Raw genomic sequence first — 11116 nt, 5'->3', positions numbered from 1 at the left:
ACCCCTTTGCAGGTTCAGCTGTTTTGGTCATTGTTGACTTGGCTGTGTGGGTTCTTCTCTCACTTTTTTTCATGCTGTTGGCTGTGAGTTTGGTTGTACTTTCTTTTCAGTGTTTCTCTGTTTTTAGTCATTTGTGCTCTTGTGTTGGCCAAGTCCTGTTTGGCTGCATCAAGAATTGTGTCTATCAAGAATTGTGTCTATAAACTGCTTTGTTGTTAATGAAATACGTGCTAAGGCATGGTCGCTAAAAGAGATTATGATTTGTCCCGAAGACTCTAGTTGTACTCTTTTTTTTCCTTGTGCGAGAGTTTCTCATGTAAGTTTTTTAATGAGGCAACAATGCACAAATGCATTAAAGTGAATGTACTCTTTCTCCATTTTTTTCCATTGGGGTTTTTAGTTTTAACGAGGCATATGTTGATTGTGGTATTCACCCAAGAGAGAGTGTTATGAAACTGATAAACTAGTGGGCTTATACCGTATTTACATCCTGAAGGTGAAGGGTTCATCCTGAAGGTGAATGGTTCATCGTGAAGCTAAAGGATCCTCTTCTTCCTATATAGGTAACCATGTACGCACTCAGTGTACAGAGAATAATTAGAAGTTGGCTCCCCTCACGTACTTATCTCTCATGTGATAATGTTCTAGTGTATTTGTGTGAGGGAAACGAGATCTATCTATAACTTCTTCCCATCATGTTCTTAGATGGGATTTGGGACAGCGGATTGGAGATCCGTAGCGACAACGATTTATAACACCATGAATGTACGGACTGAAAATTAAAATAACCACATTAATAGGATACATAGATACCAAACCACATGTTTTGATCATTGATAGGTCACGTGGGCTAAGCATCCAAACTATTGTTTGGTTTTTTAATTGTTCCTTTTGTTGTTATTACTGCTATACTTGTACAAGTCTCTTGTTTTCTTGGTGTATATTTTTTTTATGCCACATGGTTTATTGTTGTAAAAAGGAAGAAATTATATTATTTTCAATAAATAAGATTAAGTTTTCCACCTCTAATATTTGGAATACTGATCTGCTGTAGAAACAGAGAGAGCCCGACATTTTTTTTTCTAACCTAAACTTATACGGGCCCAGGGGCCAGGACTGAAATGGGAGCAATCGAAGGGAGGCTGGGCTCGCAATTCCCTTTGGAGGGGTTTGTTAGCTGGGCGAGTGCTCTCCCACCACCACCCACCAGCGCAAGGCCAGGCCACCACTCCCCTACTTTCCCCTCTTCTTCTTCCTAGACGAATCCCCCTTCCTTTCTTGGGCGCCTCCTCCCTCAGGACCTCCTCACCACCGAGAAGGGATCTCATCTCCGGACGAGCAGGAGGGCAGGGGAGAGAGATGGGCGGGCGAGTGGATCACGAGTACTCGTACCTTTTCAAGATGGTGCTCATCGGGGACAGCGGCGTCGGCAAGTCCAACATCCTCTCTCGCTTCACGCGCAACCACTTCTCCCTCGACTCCAAGTCCACCATCGGCGTCGAGTTCGCCACCAAGTCCCTGCAGGTCTGCTGCCGTTCCCTCCTCACTTTGTTCCACACGCGCGCGCCCGTGGAAGCTTTCGTCTCGATCCGAACCCGCCAGATCTCGGTCTTGGTGGCCTTCATGGAGCGAATGATGTCGCCGAGATTGCGTTTGATAGCCGTCCCGATAAAGCTGCCCGTTTCGTCATGCGTGGTGCTTGACGAGTCTTTCTTTCTCGGGACATTGAAATGATGCGTCAAATCTTCGTGGGATTATTGGGAAATCATCTGTTCACATGTAGCGAATGCATTGTCGTGTCGATTTTATCCCCCCCCCCCCCTCTCCTGATAATTATTCGGTTCATACACTAGGTGTTACCATGGAATTTTTGCCGTGTCCTAGCGAAATCATTTTGCTGGCTAGATCAGACTTTACTCCCTCCGTCCCTTTTCATCTGTCGCTCGGGAAGCGTGATCGCGAGGAGAACACACTTCCCAAGCTACGATCGGAGGGAGTACTGCCCTGAATCACATCATTTTATTGGTTGATGTAGATTGATTGATAGATGCGCCAGCTACTGCCTCCGGTCTGTATGTGGCATCCTGTCTGTCCTTGGGTGTTAGGTGAAACCAAACTGTCATCTTAAGATTTCCCCCCCTGTTCAATTTTTATTTTGCAGTACACCGCTGTTTAATTAGGCTGGTCCTGTTTCTCCCTTTTGTTTATTCACAATTTCACATTGTGACTCACTGATACCTTTGATACGAAAAATGTTCTCACGCTGCGTTTGCAATCCTGTACTGTACTGGACAGCCTCTTGTCGTTATGAGCGTGAATTTATTGCCGCCGCTATTTTCTTCAATGTCTGATTGTGTTTAGTCTTCTTTCGCAGATGGAGGGCAAAACAATAAAGGCTCAGATCTGGGACACAGCCGGGCAGGAGAGGTACCGTGCCATTACAAGTGCATACTACCGCGGGGCTGTGGGAGCCCTACTTGTATATGACATCACAAAGAGGCAGAGCTTCGACAATGTTCACAGGTGGCTTCGTGAGCTCCGTGACCATGCGGACTCCAGCATCGTAATCATGATGGTCGGCAACAAATCTGACCTGACACACTTGAGAGCCATCTCTGAGGATGAAGGCAAAGCGTTGGCAGAAAAGGAAGGGTTATTCTTCCTGGAAACATCAGCTATGGAGGCTGTAAACGTGGAGGAAGCCTTCCAGACTATCATCTCGGAGGTCTATGGCATTGTCAACAGGAAAGCGCTGGCGGCCAAAGAAGTGGCAGCTGCAGCAGCTCCACTGCCTTCCCAGGGAAAGACCATCAGCATTGACAGCACTTCTGGAAACACCAAGAGGGCATGCTGCTCTACTTAAAATGTATAATCGGGCTTCAGACATCATATTATAGAGAACCTTGGACGAGAAATGTTGGTAGAAAGCGGAGCATAGTAGTCACAAATGGTGTGGAGGGAATATCTACTCTTATCTTTTATTTTCCTTTTCTTTGTTGTGTGAACTTGCTGGAGCATATGCAGTTTGTTCAGTGTTTCTGAATCAGAAGTTAGATGTGTGTATTAGGATTCATTCCCTTTACATTCTGGAAGTTACACGGCACTGCAGTATATCTTATAATTATATAGTCAAAGCTACATCAACTCAAGTGTGATTTTGTTAACCTTACTTGACACTTCGTTATATTCTCAGCATTTCGGGACACTAATTAGGAGTGTTAAACATAGGCTAATTACAAAACTAATTGCATAACCCCTAGGCTAAATCGCGAGACGAATCTATTAAATCTAATTAGTTCATGATTTGACAATGTGGTGCTACAGTAACCATTTCGCTAATGATGGATTATTAATTAGGCTTAATAGATTCGTCTCGCGATTTAGCCTAGGGGTTCTGCTATTAGTTTTGTAATTAAGTTCATGTTTAGTCCTCCTAATTAGCATCCGAACATCCAATGTAACATGGCTAAAGTTTAGCCCGTGGTATCCAAACAAGGCAAATATGCAGCCTATTCCTAATTGTGTTGTTGCAGGCTGGTATCCAGTCACTCTTGCTCCATCATTACAGTGGGTATTGGAATTATTGAGCAGTTATGCAGCATTTTGGTCTAGCTAGTTAGCGAGCGGTTTTCATTCTGGAAGTTTCTGAATGTCGTCGTATCTGAGCTGTTCATGCCACCTTTTCGATTGTTTATATGATTTTATTTTATCAATTCTCAAAGTTCATCAGTGTTAATAGATCCTTTGATATTATTCCAGTGGGTTAGGATGACAGACTGGAATCTATCACCTTTGATTCTTTCATCACTGCGGACGAATTAAATAAATGCAGTGCACGAGCTTGAGTTACAAACTACTAGCTCAGTCTAATTGTAGCACATGCCGACTCTCTTGTTGGCGTGGTTTTGGAGTATTAGAATCCAGCATGATAGGCTAAAATTTTTTTTGCATTGCATCGGGGCTGAAACAAACGGACTTGGAGAAGCTCAGTAGCAATTGAGGTGAACATATATGCTTTGTTGAATAGGCCGTAGCATTACTAGCAATTCTGGACTAGAAACTTTTTTCACTAATAAACAAACATGTCCTCTAACACCGTGAAGATCAGAGAAGACAAAAACTATGGTTTTTTTGACCGAAAGACAAGAATTATTGTTGAAAATTTAAACCAACATGGATTTTGTCAATTGGATGTCCCAAGTCAACCTTAGCTATTTATATAGTAGGGAGGTCTTACCTAATTAAAAATAAAATATACAATAAAAATGGATCACAAATCTCTTTTAGATATAAACCTTTCAAGATGTACGGCCAATATGATAAAATTCTGATCACCTCGGAATTTCCGCCAAATATGAAGGAAATCTCCGGTCTCATTGGATATGCGATGAACACTTCTAGTCTCCTAAGAAATTTTGTATTTCTGGTTTCCTATGAATTTCGTGTTCCTGACCGCCATAAATTTCTCAATTGGACTATGTGATTGAGCAAACCATATGCCTGTTTTGATCATCTCCACGAGGACTTCGTCTTGGTAACCTCAAATCTGTGATTTCACCTCTTTCTGCTGTTGGTTCAAGAGCTTCCTTATATCTTAATGGAATGAAACTGAAATCCCGAATTATTGTTATTTTCGTTCATGACTTGTAAAATTACCAAAATTTGCCAATTTTTTATTGTCAACAGTTCGCTGTAGGGAGAAATAGACTCACTATCACACAAGGTTCCTTTTTTATTTGGATCACACAAGGTCCTTGCCACTACAAGACTACAAGGATTGTGGAAAGGGGATCCACTACTGTTGCTCTAAAAGAAATTTTTCATGTAATGATTTATGTAGATATAGAAGTCTTTAGGTGGCTTTCTAACTTGAAATTATGCAGTGAACTCTATGTAATTCTTTTGCTTTTTAGATTGAATTTCTATATGTAATACAATTGTTGGAGCCTAGAACTTTGAATACTTTTGATTGAAATACATTGAAATCCACGTGCAGTTGGCTAGGTTGATGCGAAATTAATTTACATATACTGACACAATCACTTGCTTATACACATGCCATTATGTCCACGTAACAACTAACAAGTAACCATAGCTTAGAAGTACACAACCAACATCATATTACATACACATGAAAAATTGAAAACAAGCTACATACTACAGTGCGATGCATACGTAGAATATTATGCTCGTGATCTCAGTCACCCCTGGTCCGCAGTAAGAAGACGCTTAGCTCCTGAGGTGGGCTGCCGCCGGCAGTCCCGGGGCTGATGAGGTGGTAGGATACGGCGTCCCTGGAGCCCACGATCCTCTCGTACGTTGCCCGCATGTACAGCACCTCCCCAGCGCCGCCGTCGTCCTGCAGGTTTTCATCGTTGGGCCCCTCAAGCGCCACCGCGGGCGGGAGCATACCAACGCCGGTTGTCATCGTCCGCATGCTCTCCAGCACGCGCCGATCCCATTTCGTCGGACGCCGTCGCACGGCGTACCCCACGTCGCGGCCGTTACATGACGCCTTCCACACGTTCCTGCTCGTGCTTCCGCCCGCAGCAGCGTTGGATCCTCCGCCGCCGCCACCGTCGTGAGGTGTGCCGCTGGGGCGGTGGCACTCGAGCGCGATGCGGAGGAGGCCTGAGGCCATCTCGGTAGCGAGGGACTGCATCGGGACGGAGAGCTCGAAGAGGAACGGGGGCGGCACGGCGGCGTCGCGCTGCACGCAGAAGGTGACGCGGCCGGTGCGGTGGCCGAAGATGGTGCCCACGATGACAGTGCAGTGCCGGCCGTCCTTCCTGGTAATGATAGAGGCGGCTGGATCGATGATGCTCTCTGAATTCTGCTCCTCTGGCTGCTGCTGCTGGCGCTGGTCCTTGCTGCCGCCAGCGAGACTGTCCGGGAAAGAGAAGCTCAGGCGGTTCCTGCCGGCGTCATTTGACGGCTGCTTACCGGAGGACACGCAGGAGCTAAAGATGGGTGCGATGCACAGGTAGTTGGATGCCCTTGACTTCTTCTTCATGCTGAATAGATTAATTCCTATGCTACAAACTATGTTCCAACTTCCAAGACGAAGATAAGAGATGGCAATTTTTGTAGCAGTACTTTGCAGTTGGTATCTTGTTCTTGGCAGATGGCAAGCAGAATGTTGCTATGTATAGGCAGGCTTGAAGAGTCTCGTAGCTGTTGAGGAGGAACATAGGAATAGCTGTTTCTCATGCGGCATCACATGACAGAAGACAAAATATTGAGTTGCTTTCTCAGTGTATTCCCATGTAGATGCGAAACTTACTAATCCGCTTTGTTCTTTGGATGAAACGGTAGCTGTGCTTCCTACGCGTCTTGTTCGTCGTTTTTACCAAACCAACGACACTTGCATAATTACTGTAAAGATAAGGGAAGCGCTAATTAGTCAACTGAAAATGAACATATGTTTACCTTGGACAAACCTCGACCGCTTGATAAAGATCGAACCTCAACATCCAGATTTCATCTGCAGGCACTGCTCCACTCAATTTCCTCTTGCGGATTCCTCTTGACCTTCAGGAAAAGTGATTTCAATGTGGCCCACAATACAGCCTTTATAGTGGTAGGCATATTCTTCCAGTTTCTAGTCGGCAAGGAGGAGGGAGGCGTGGCGGAGGAGCGGCGGCTGGGGGAGGACCGGTGGGTCGATAGGTGGGCGCGGGCTGCGGCGGCGCTCCGGGAGGGCGGCGGTGTTGAGGTGGTGTCGGGGAGGAGCGGCGGCCGTGGGAGGACTAGCGGGTGTGGAGGTGGCCGCGGGCGGTAGCGGCGGCGTCGAGGCGGCGGCGCTCGGGAGGTGAGGCGGCGATGCTTGGGAGGGGGTCGCTGCGGGTGGTGGCACTCTGATGACCGATGGTGGCGTCGAGGAGGGCAGCGGTTCCGCGTGAAATTTTGGCAGCCTGACGGCGTAGTTTAGATTTCGCGCCAGGACTTGAAAATTTTCGAGCCCGGCGGGGGTTTATATGGAGGGGCACAGCACTGGCGAGCACCAGCACAGAGGCTCAGTGCTGGCCAGCAGAGTGGTTTCAAAAAAATTCAAAATAATTTAAATACTTAGTAAAGTTCCCTTGATCTGAACACTAGTCGGATAAGCCCGAGTAGTTGCATTGCTTAATAGGACTCGGTAAAAGTCGAGTGATTTCCTGTCACTCGCGAGTTGTAGGAGTTGGTTGTTCTCCTTCTGGTTACAACTATAAGGACGATGGACGGGGCAGGGCCTGGTGAACTCTTTTGGTGGTCGGTGGATCGCCCCGTCTGTCTATATGAAGTTGCTTAAGGTCGGAAAGTGTTGGTGTTTGTGATCAAGTGTTTGAAAGTACTAATCTCATACCTAGTATGGGATGGGGAAGCCTAGTACCTGATTGAACTAGGGCATGGCTTATATCCCTGCTGTCCCTGGAACAAGGTTCCCATGGTGCATCATGTGGGTGCAAGTGCGGCCATAGTACGACAAGAGGTCGGGACTGTGGAGCATTGCATGCCAAGGGAAGTTTGGACCTGACACGTGCCTGAGAATTGATGGGGACGGCCGAGACAGGAAGCGACCCTTTGTGGTGCGCGGATGTCATGAGATTAGGTTCACTATTCATGGTTAAGAAACTCAAATCGATTCATCTGCCTCTCACAGTTTGAGACTGCTTGATCGCTATGCTACACTGAGGAAAGATGGAACATGATGATGATATGATTTCAATGCTTGTTCTACACATTGTTGTTGGAAACTATGTTTATTTAGCATAAGTTGCCAATGTAGGCTGGTTAATGAACTTAGAATCTAAGCTAAAATATTGAAAGTAAGGACCTACTGTAGTCGCTTTTGGCAAAACAAACCCCTCAGCCAACATGTCTAGATGTTGGTGGAGTAGTTTTTCCACCGGTCGGTTAAGTCTTGTTGAGCTTAGCAGCTCAGCCTTGCTTGTGGCATCTCTTTCAGGTGAAGTTAAAGCTTCTGAGTTTGCTGCTGTTGGCACTTGGCTGCCCCAGCTTCCTCCTGGGTGGACGGTCGAGTGGGATCCCTCCTCGGACGGTGAGGAAAGGGATCACTGATGTCCTGATCGGCCTCATCAGGGACATCCGACCCCAGCGCTAGCTTCTGCTATATTTACCTTTTTCCGCTGCTCTTGAACTTGTAAAACTCTGATTTTCGAACTAGTGTTGGAATAAATTGTTGAACTTGGTTAACTTGGATGATCTGTTGTATTCTCTGGAATGACTCACCTTCGTGTGAGCTATGCTAACTCGGTCCTGTATAAGTGGTTTATCGGATGAAATCTGACGGATCGTCGAGTTAACTTGATTAAAGCATATGATCACATGTTAGGCGACTTAAATGTGCTTTAGCCAAGTTAATCCGAGGTGTTCCGCCATAGATGGATCATAGATCATGGATGTATGTCATACATGACATTTAGATACATTCATGTTAGAGGTATCAAAGTTTGTGGAGGCTGCGGAGAAGCACGCTCGCATTTGCAAGAAAAAGAAAATACGTTGTCCGTGTTTAGACTGTAGCAACAATATTGTATGGGAGGATACTGATGTCATCAAAAGGCATCTGATAGAGTGAGATTTTATGGATGGATACACAATTTGGTCCCACCATGGTGAGGCAGGAGGTACTTTCAACAACACAGACATCGATACTGGCTCTAATGAAGTGGGTGGTGATGATGCAAACAAAAATGATCATGTTATGATTGATGATGATTATGATCGTGGAGATCAAAATGGTGATCAAATAGATGCACGTGTGTAACCACAGGTGGACAAGGAACATGATGTTGATATGGAGGACATTTTACGCCACATTGAACCGGAAGTGTTGGTAGGGAGTGCTAAAGGGTTAGAGAATTTTGAGACACTCAAGAAGGCAACAAAGGACCGTATGTATGAGGGATGTGGGAAGGAGTGGACAGTGTTGCATTTCATCCTTCATCTTCTGATCCTGAAAGCTAAATTCGGCTGGTCAGACAATAGTTTCAATGATCTCCTTACTCTGCTAGGCAAGTTGCTACCGAAGCCTAACTTTGTGCCAAAAAGCACATAAAGAGTAAAGAAGATTATCAATCCATTAAAGATACATGTGCAAAGAATACACACATGCAGAAACCACTGCATATTATACCGCGGTGTGTACGCAGCATTGGAAAATTGTCCAAATTGCGCTACTAACCATTATAAAAGTAACGCCGATTTCAAGGAGGACCATGTCAGTTCCTCCATCAGGAATAAGAGGAAGAAGGGTGCAAAGAAAAGTGGTAGTGCTCAAGTGGAGGACGAGTCCTGTATAGGTACTAACACGACGACTCAGCGCGGAGTTCCTGCCTTGGTGATGTGGCACTTGCCCGGTGGTGGACCATCGGAAGCGTTTGTTGTCAAACTCAAAGAGCGCTGAAATGGTGACTTGGCATGCTGATCGGTTAGTAAAGGCTGACGGAAAGCTTCGACATCCTTCCGATGCTCGCTAGTGGAGACCTTCGATGCCAATCATCAAGTGTTTTAAGATGAAAAAAAGGAATGTATGGTTCGTTTTGAGTACAAACTGGATGAATCCTTTTGGTGAAAGAAGCAACACACACAGCACATGGCCAATGCTGATGACCATATACAACCTTCCCCATTGCTATGTCACAAAAGAAAGTTTCTTTTGCTAACCATTCTCATTTAAAGCCCGAAGCAACATGGGATTGACATAGATGTTTTCCTTGAGCCATTGATGGAAGATATGCATAAGCTTTGGGAAAATGGGGTTTGGATGTAGGATGAGTACACACAGGAGCACTTCACACTAAGGGCCATTATCTTTATTATGATCAATGATTATCTGGCCTATTTGCCCTGATAGGTTAGGTAAAAGGTAAGAAAGCATGTGTAGTTTGCTTGGATGGATCATCATATGTGTATTTTAAGGGATCTATGAAGACAGCGTTCATGTAGCATATGCGCTTCTTATTGAAGATGCACAAATACTGCAGGATGAAGGACTTTTTTGATGGCACCAATGAGAATGATTTTGCTCCAAAACCGGCTATGGGTAAAATAGTATTTGAAATGTGCGAGAAAGTCAAGTTCAAACTTGGTAAGAAGTCATTAGGTGGTGCTGATAGTTCGAAAAGGGGAAGGAAGTGGGCTGAAACTACACATGTTGTAGACATGACATTTAAGAAGATGTCTATCTTTTTGAAGTATTTGCCATATTGGCGAGAGCTGGCGGGGTACCATGCCATTGATGGGATGCATATTCAGAACAATGTATTCGATAACACTATCGGATTCTTTGGCTTATCAGGCAAGGCAAAGGATGGATTAAAATCACGTAAGGATCTAGTTGAGCCTCAAATCAGGCTAGAGCTCCACCCACAAGAACTTCCTAATGGTAAGCCATATCTTCCCCCAGGTAACTACAACTTAACACCAGATGAGAGATTGGCTATGTGCAAGTGCTTGCGCGGTGTTCGATTTATAAGCCCAGCATTCCACCAGGGGTTACCCAAGTGGTTGATTTGTAACTGGAGGCGATTGTGAAATCAAGAACTCGAAGGTGATCGCGAGAGCACAAGGGACACGAGGGTTTTAGACAGGTTCGAACCTCCGGGGAGTAATACTCTACGTCCGCTTTGCTTGGTGGCTTGTATTGCATGAGAGTTGATATGAGATGTGTTGGGATACCCTCGGGAGGTGCCCTTGGCCGCCTTATATAGGATGATGACCTAGGGTTACAAGTCGGTTTGAATCTAATCTACTCGGTAATTACATGGAAGGTCATCTGAGTTGGATTACAATATGTATCCTGCAATAATCGGGCTGATTTGAATTGCCCAGCCTCCTTGGCGTGTACTCCAAGTATCTTCATGTGCTTGGCCCGCATGCCCAGGTCGGGCGGGCCTACTTGTTAGGTCTAGCCAGTATCCTGGTCAGTGGGGACCCATGGGGTACCCATATCGCTCAATTCCCCGAGTGATATGTAGGCGAATAGGAACTTGAGGTCATCGCTGCAAAGCTTGGAATGTGGTCAGCTAAAGCTGTGATGACGTCATGGTGATGGGGAGGCTGCATAGTGCTCAAAAAGGAAGAAAGTCCAAGCGAACGTGGAGCCAAACAC

The 11116-nt window shown here is 45.5% G+C and overlaps 2 protein-coding genes across 2 annotated transcripts; one reads left to right on the top strand and one right to left on the bottom strand.

Annotated features, from left to right (window-relative positions):
- Positions 1 to 1146: 1146 nt before the first annotated feature.
- Positions 1147 to 3164, top strand: LOC101777414 (ras-related protein RGP2). The gene is made up of 2 exons (XM_004962434.2): positions 1147 to 1524; positions 2375 to 3164. The coding sequence occupies exons 1-2, from the start codon at positions 1360 to 1362 to the stop codon at positions 2861 to 2863; spliced, it is 654 nt and encodes a 217-aa protein (XP_004962491.1). The 5' UTR covers positions 1147 to 1359; the 3' UTR covers positions 2864 to 3164.
- A 2033-nt stretch (positions 3165 to 5197) lies between these two features.
- LOC101763370 (protein MIZU-KUSSEI 1) lies at positions 5198 to 6013 on the bottom strand. The gene has a single exon (XM_004963841.1). It carries the CDS (start codon positions 6011 to 6013, stop codon positions 5198 to 5200), a length of 816 nt encoding a protein of 271 aa, XP_004963898.1.
- Positions 6014 to 11116: the final 5103 nt, after the last annotated feature.

The sequence above is a fragment of the Setaria italica genome, chromosome III, assembly GCF_000263155.2.
Source record: "Setaria italica strain Yugu1 chromosome III, Setaria_italica_v2.0, whole genome shotgun sequence".
NCBI classification, from domain to species: Eukaryota; Viridiplantae; Streptophyta; class Magnoliopsida; order Poales; family Poaceae; genus Setaria; species Setaria italica.
This window is presented reverse-complemented; position numbering and strand designations above follow the sequence as displayed.

Coding starts and splice junctions, on each gene's coding strand:
- LOC101763370 (XM_004963841.1), bottom strand. CDS start 6,013: ATGAAGAAGAAGTCAAGGGCATCCAACTACCTGTGCATCGCACCCATC.
- LOC101777414 (XM_004962434.2), top strand. CDS start 1,360: ATGGGCGGGCGAGTGGATCACGAGTACTCGTACCTTTTCAAGATGGTG. Junction 1,525..2,374: donor TCGCCACCAAGTCCCTGCAG/GTCTGCTGCCGT, acceptor CTTCTTTCGCAG/ATGGAGGGCAAAACAATAAA.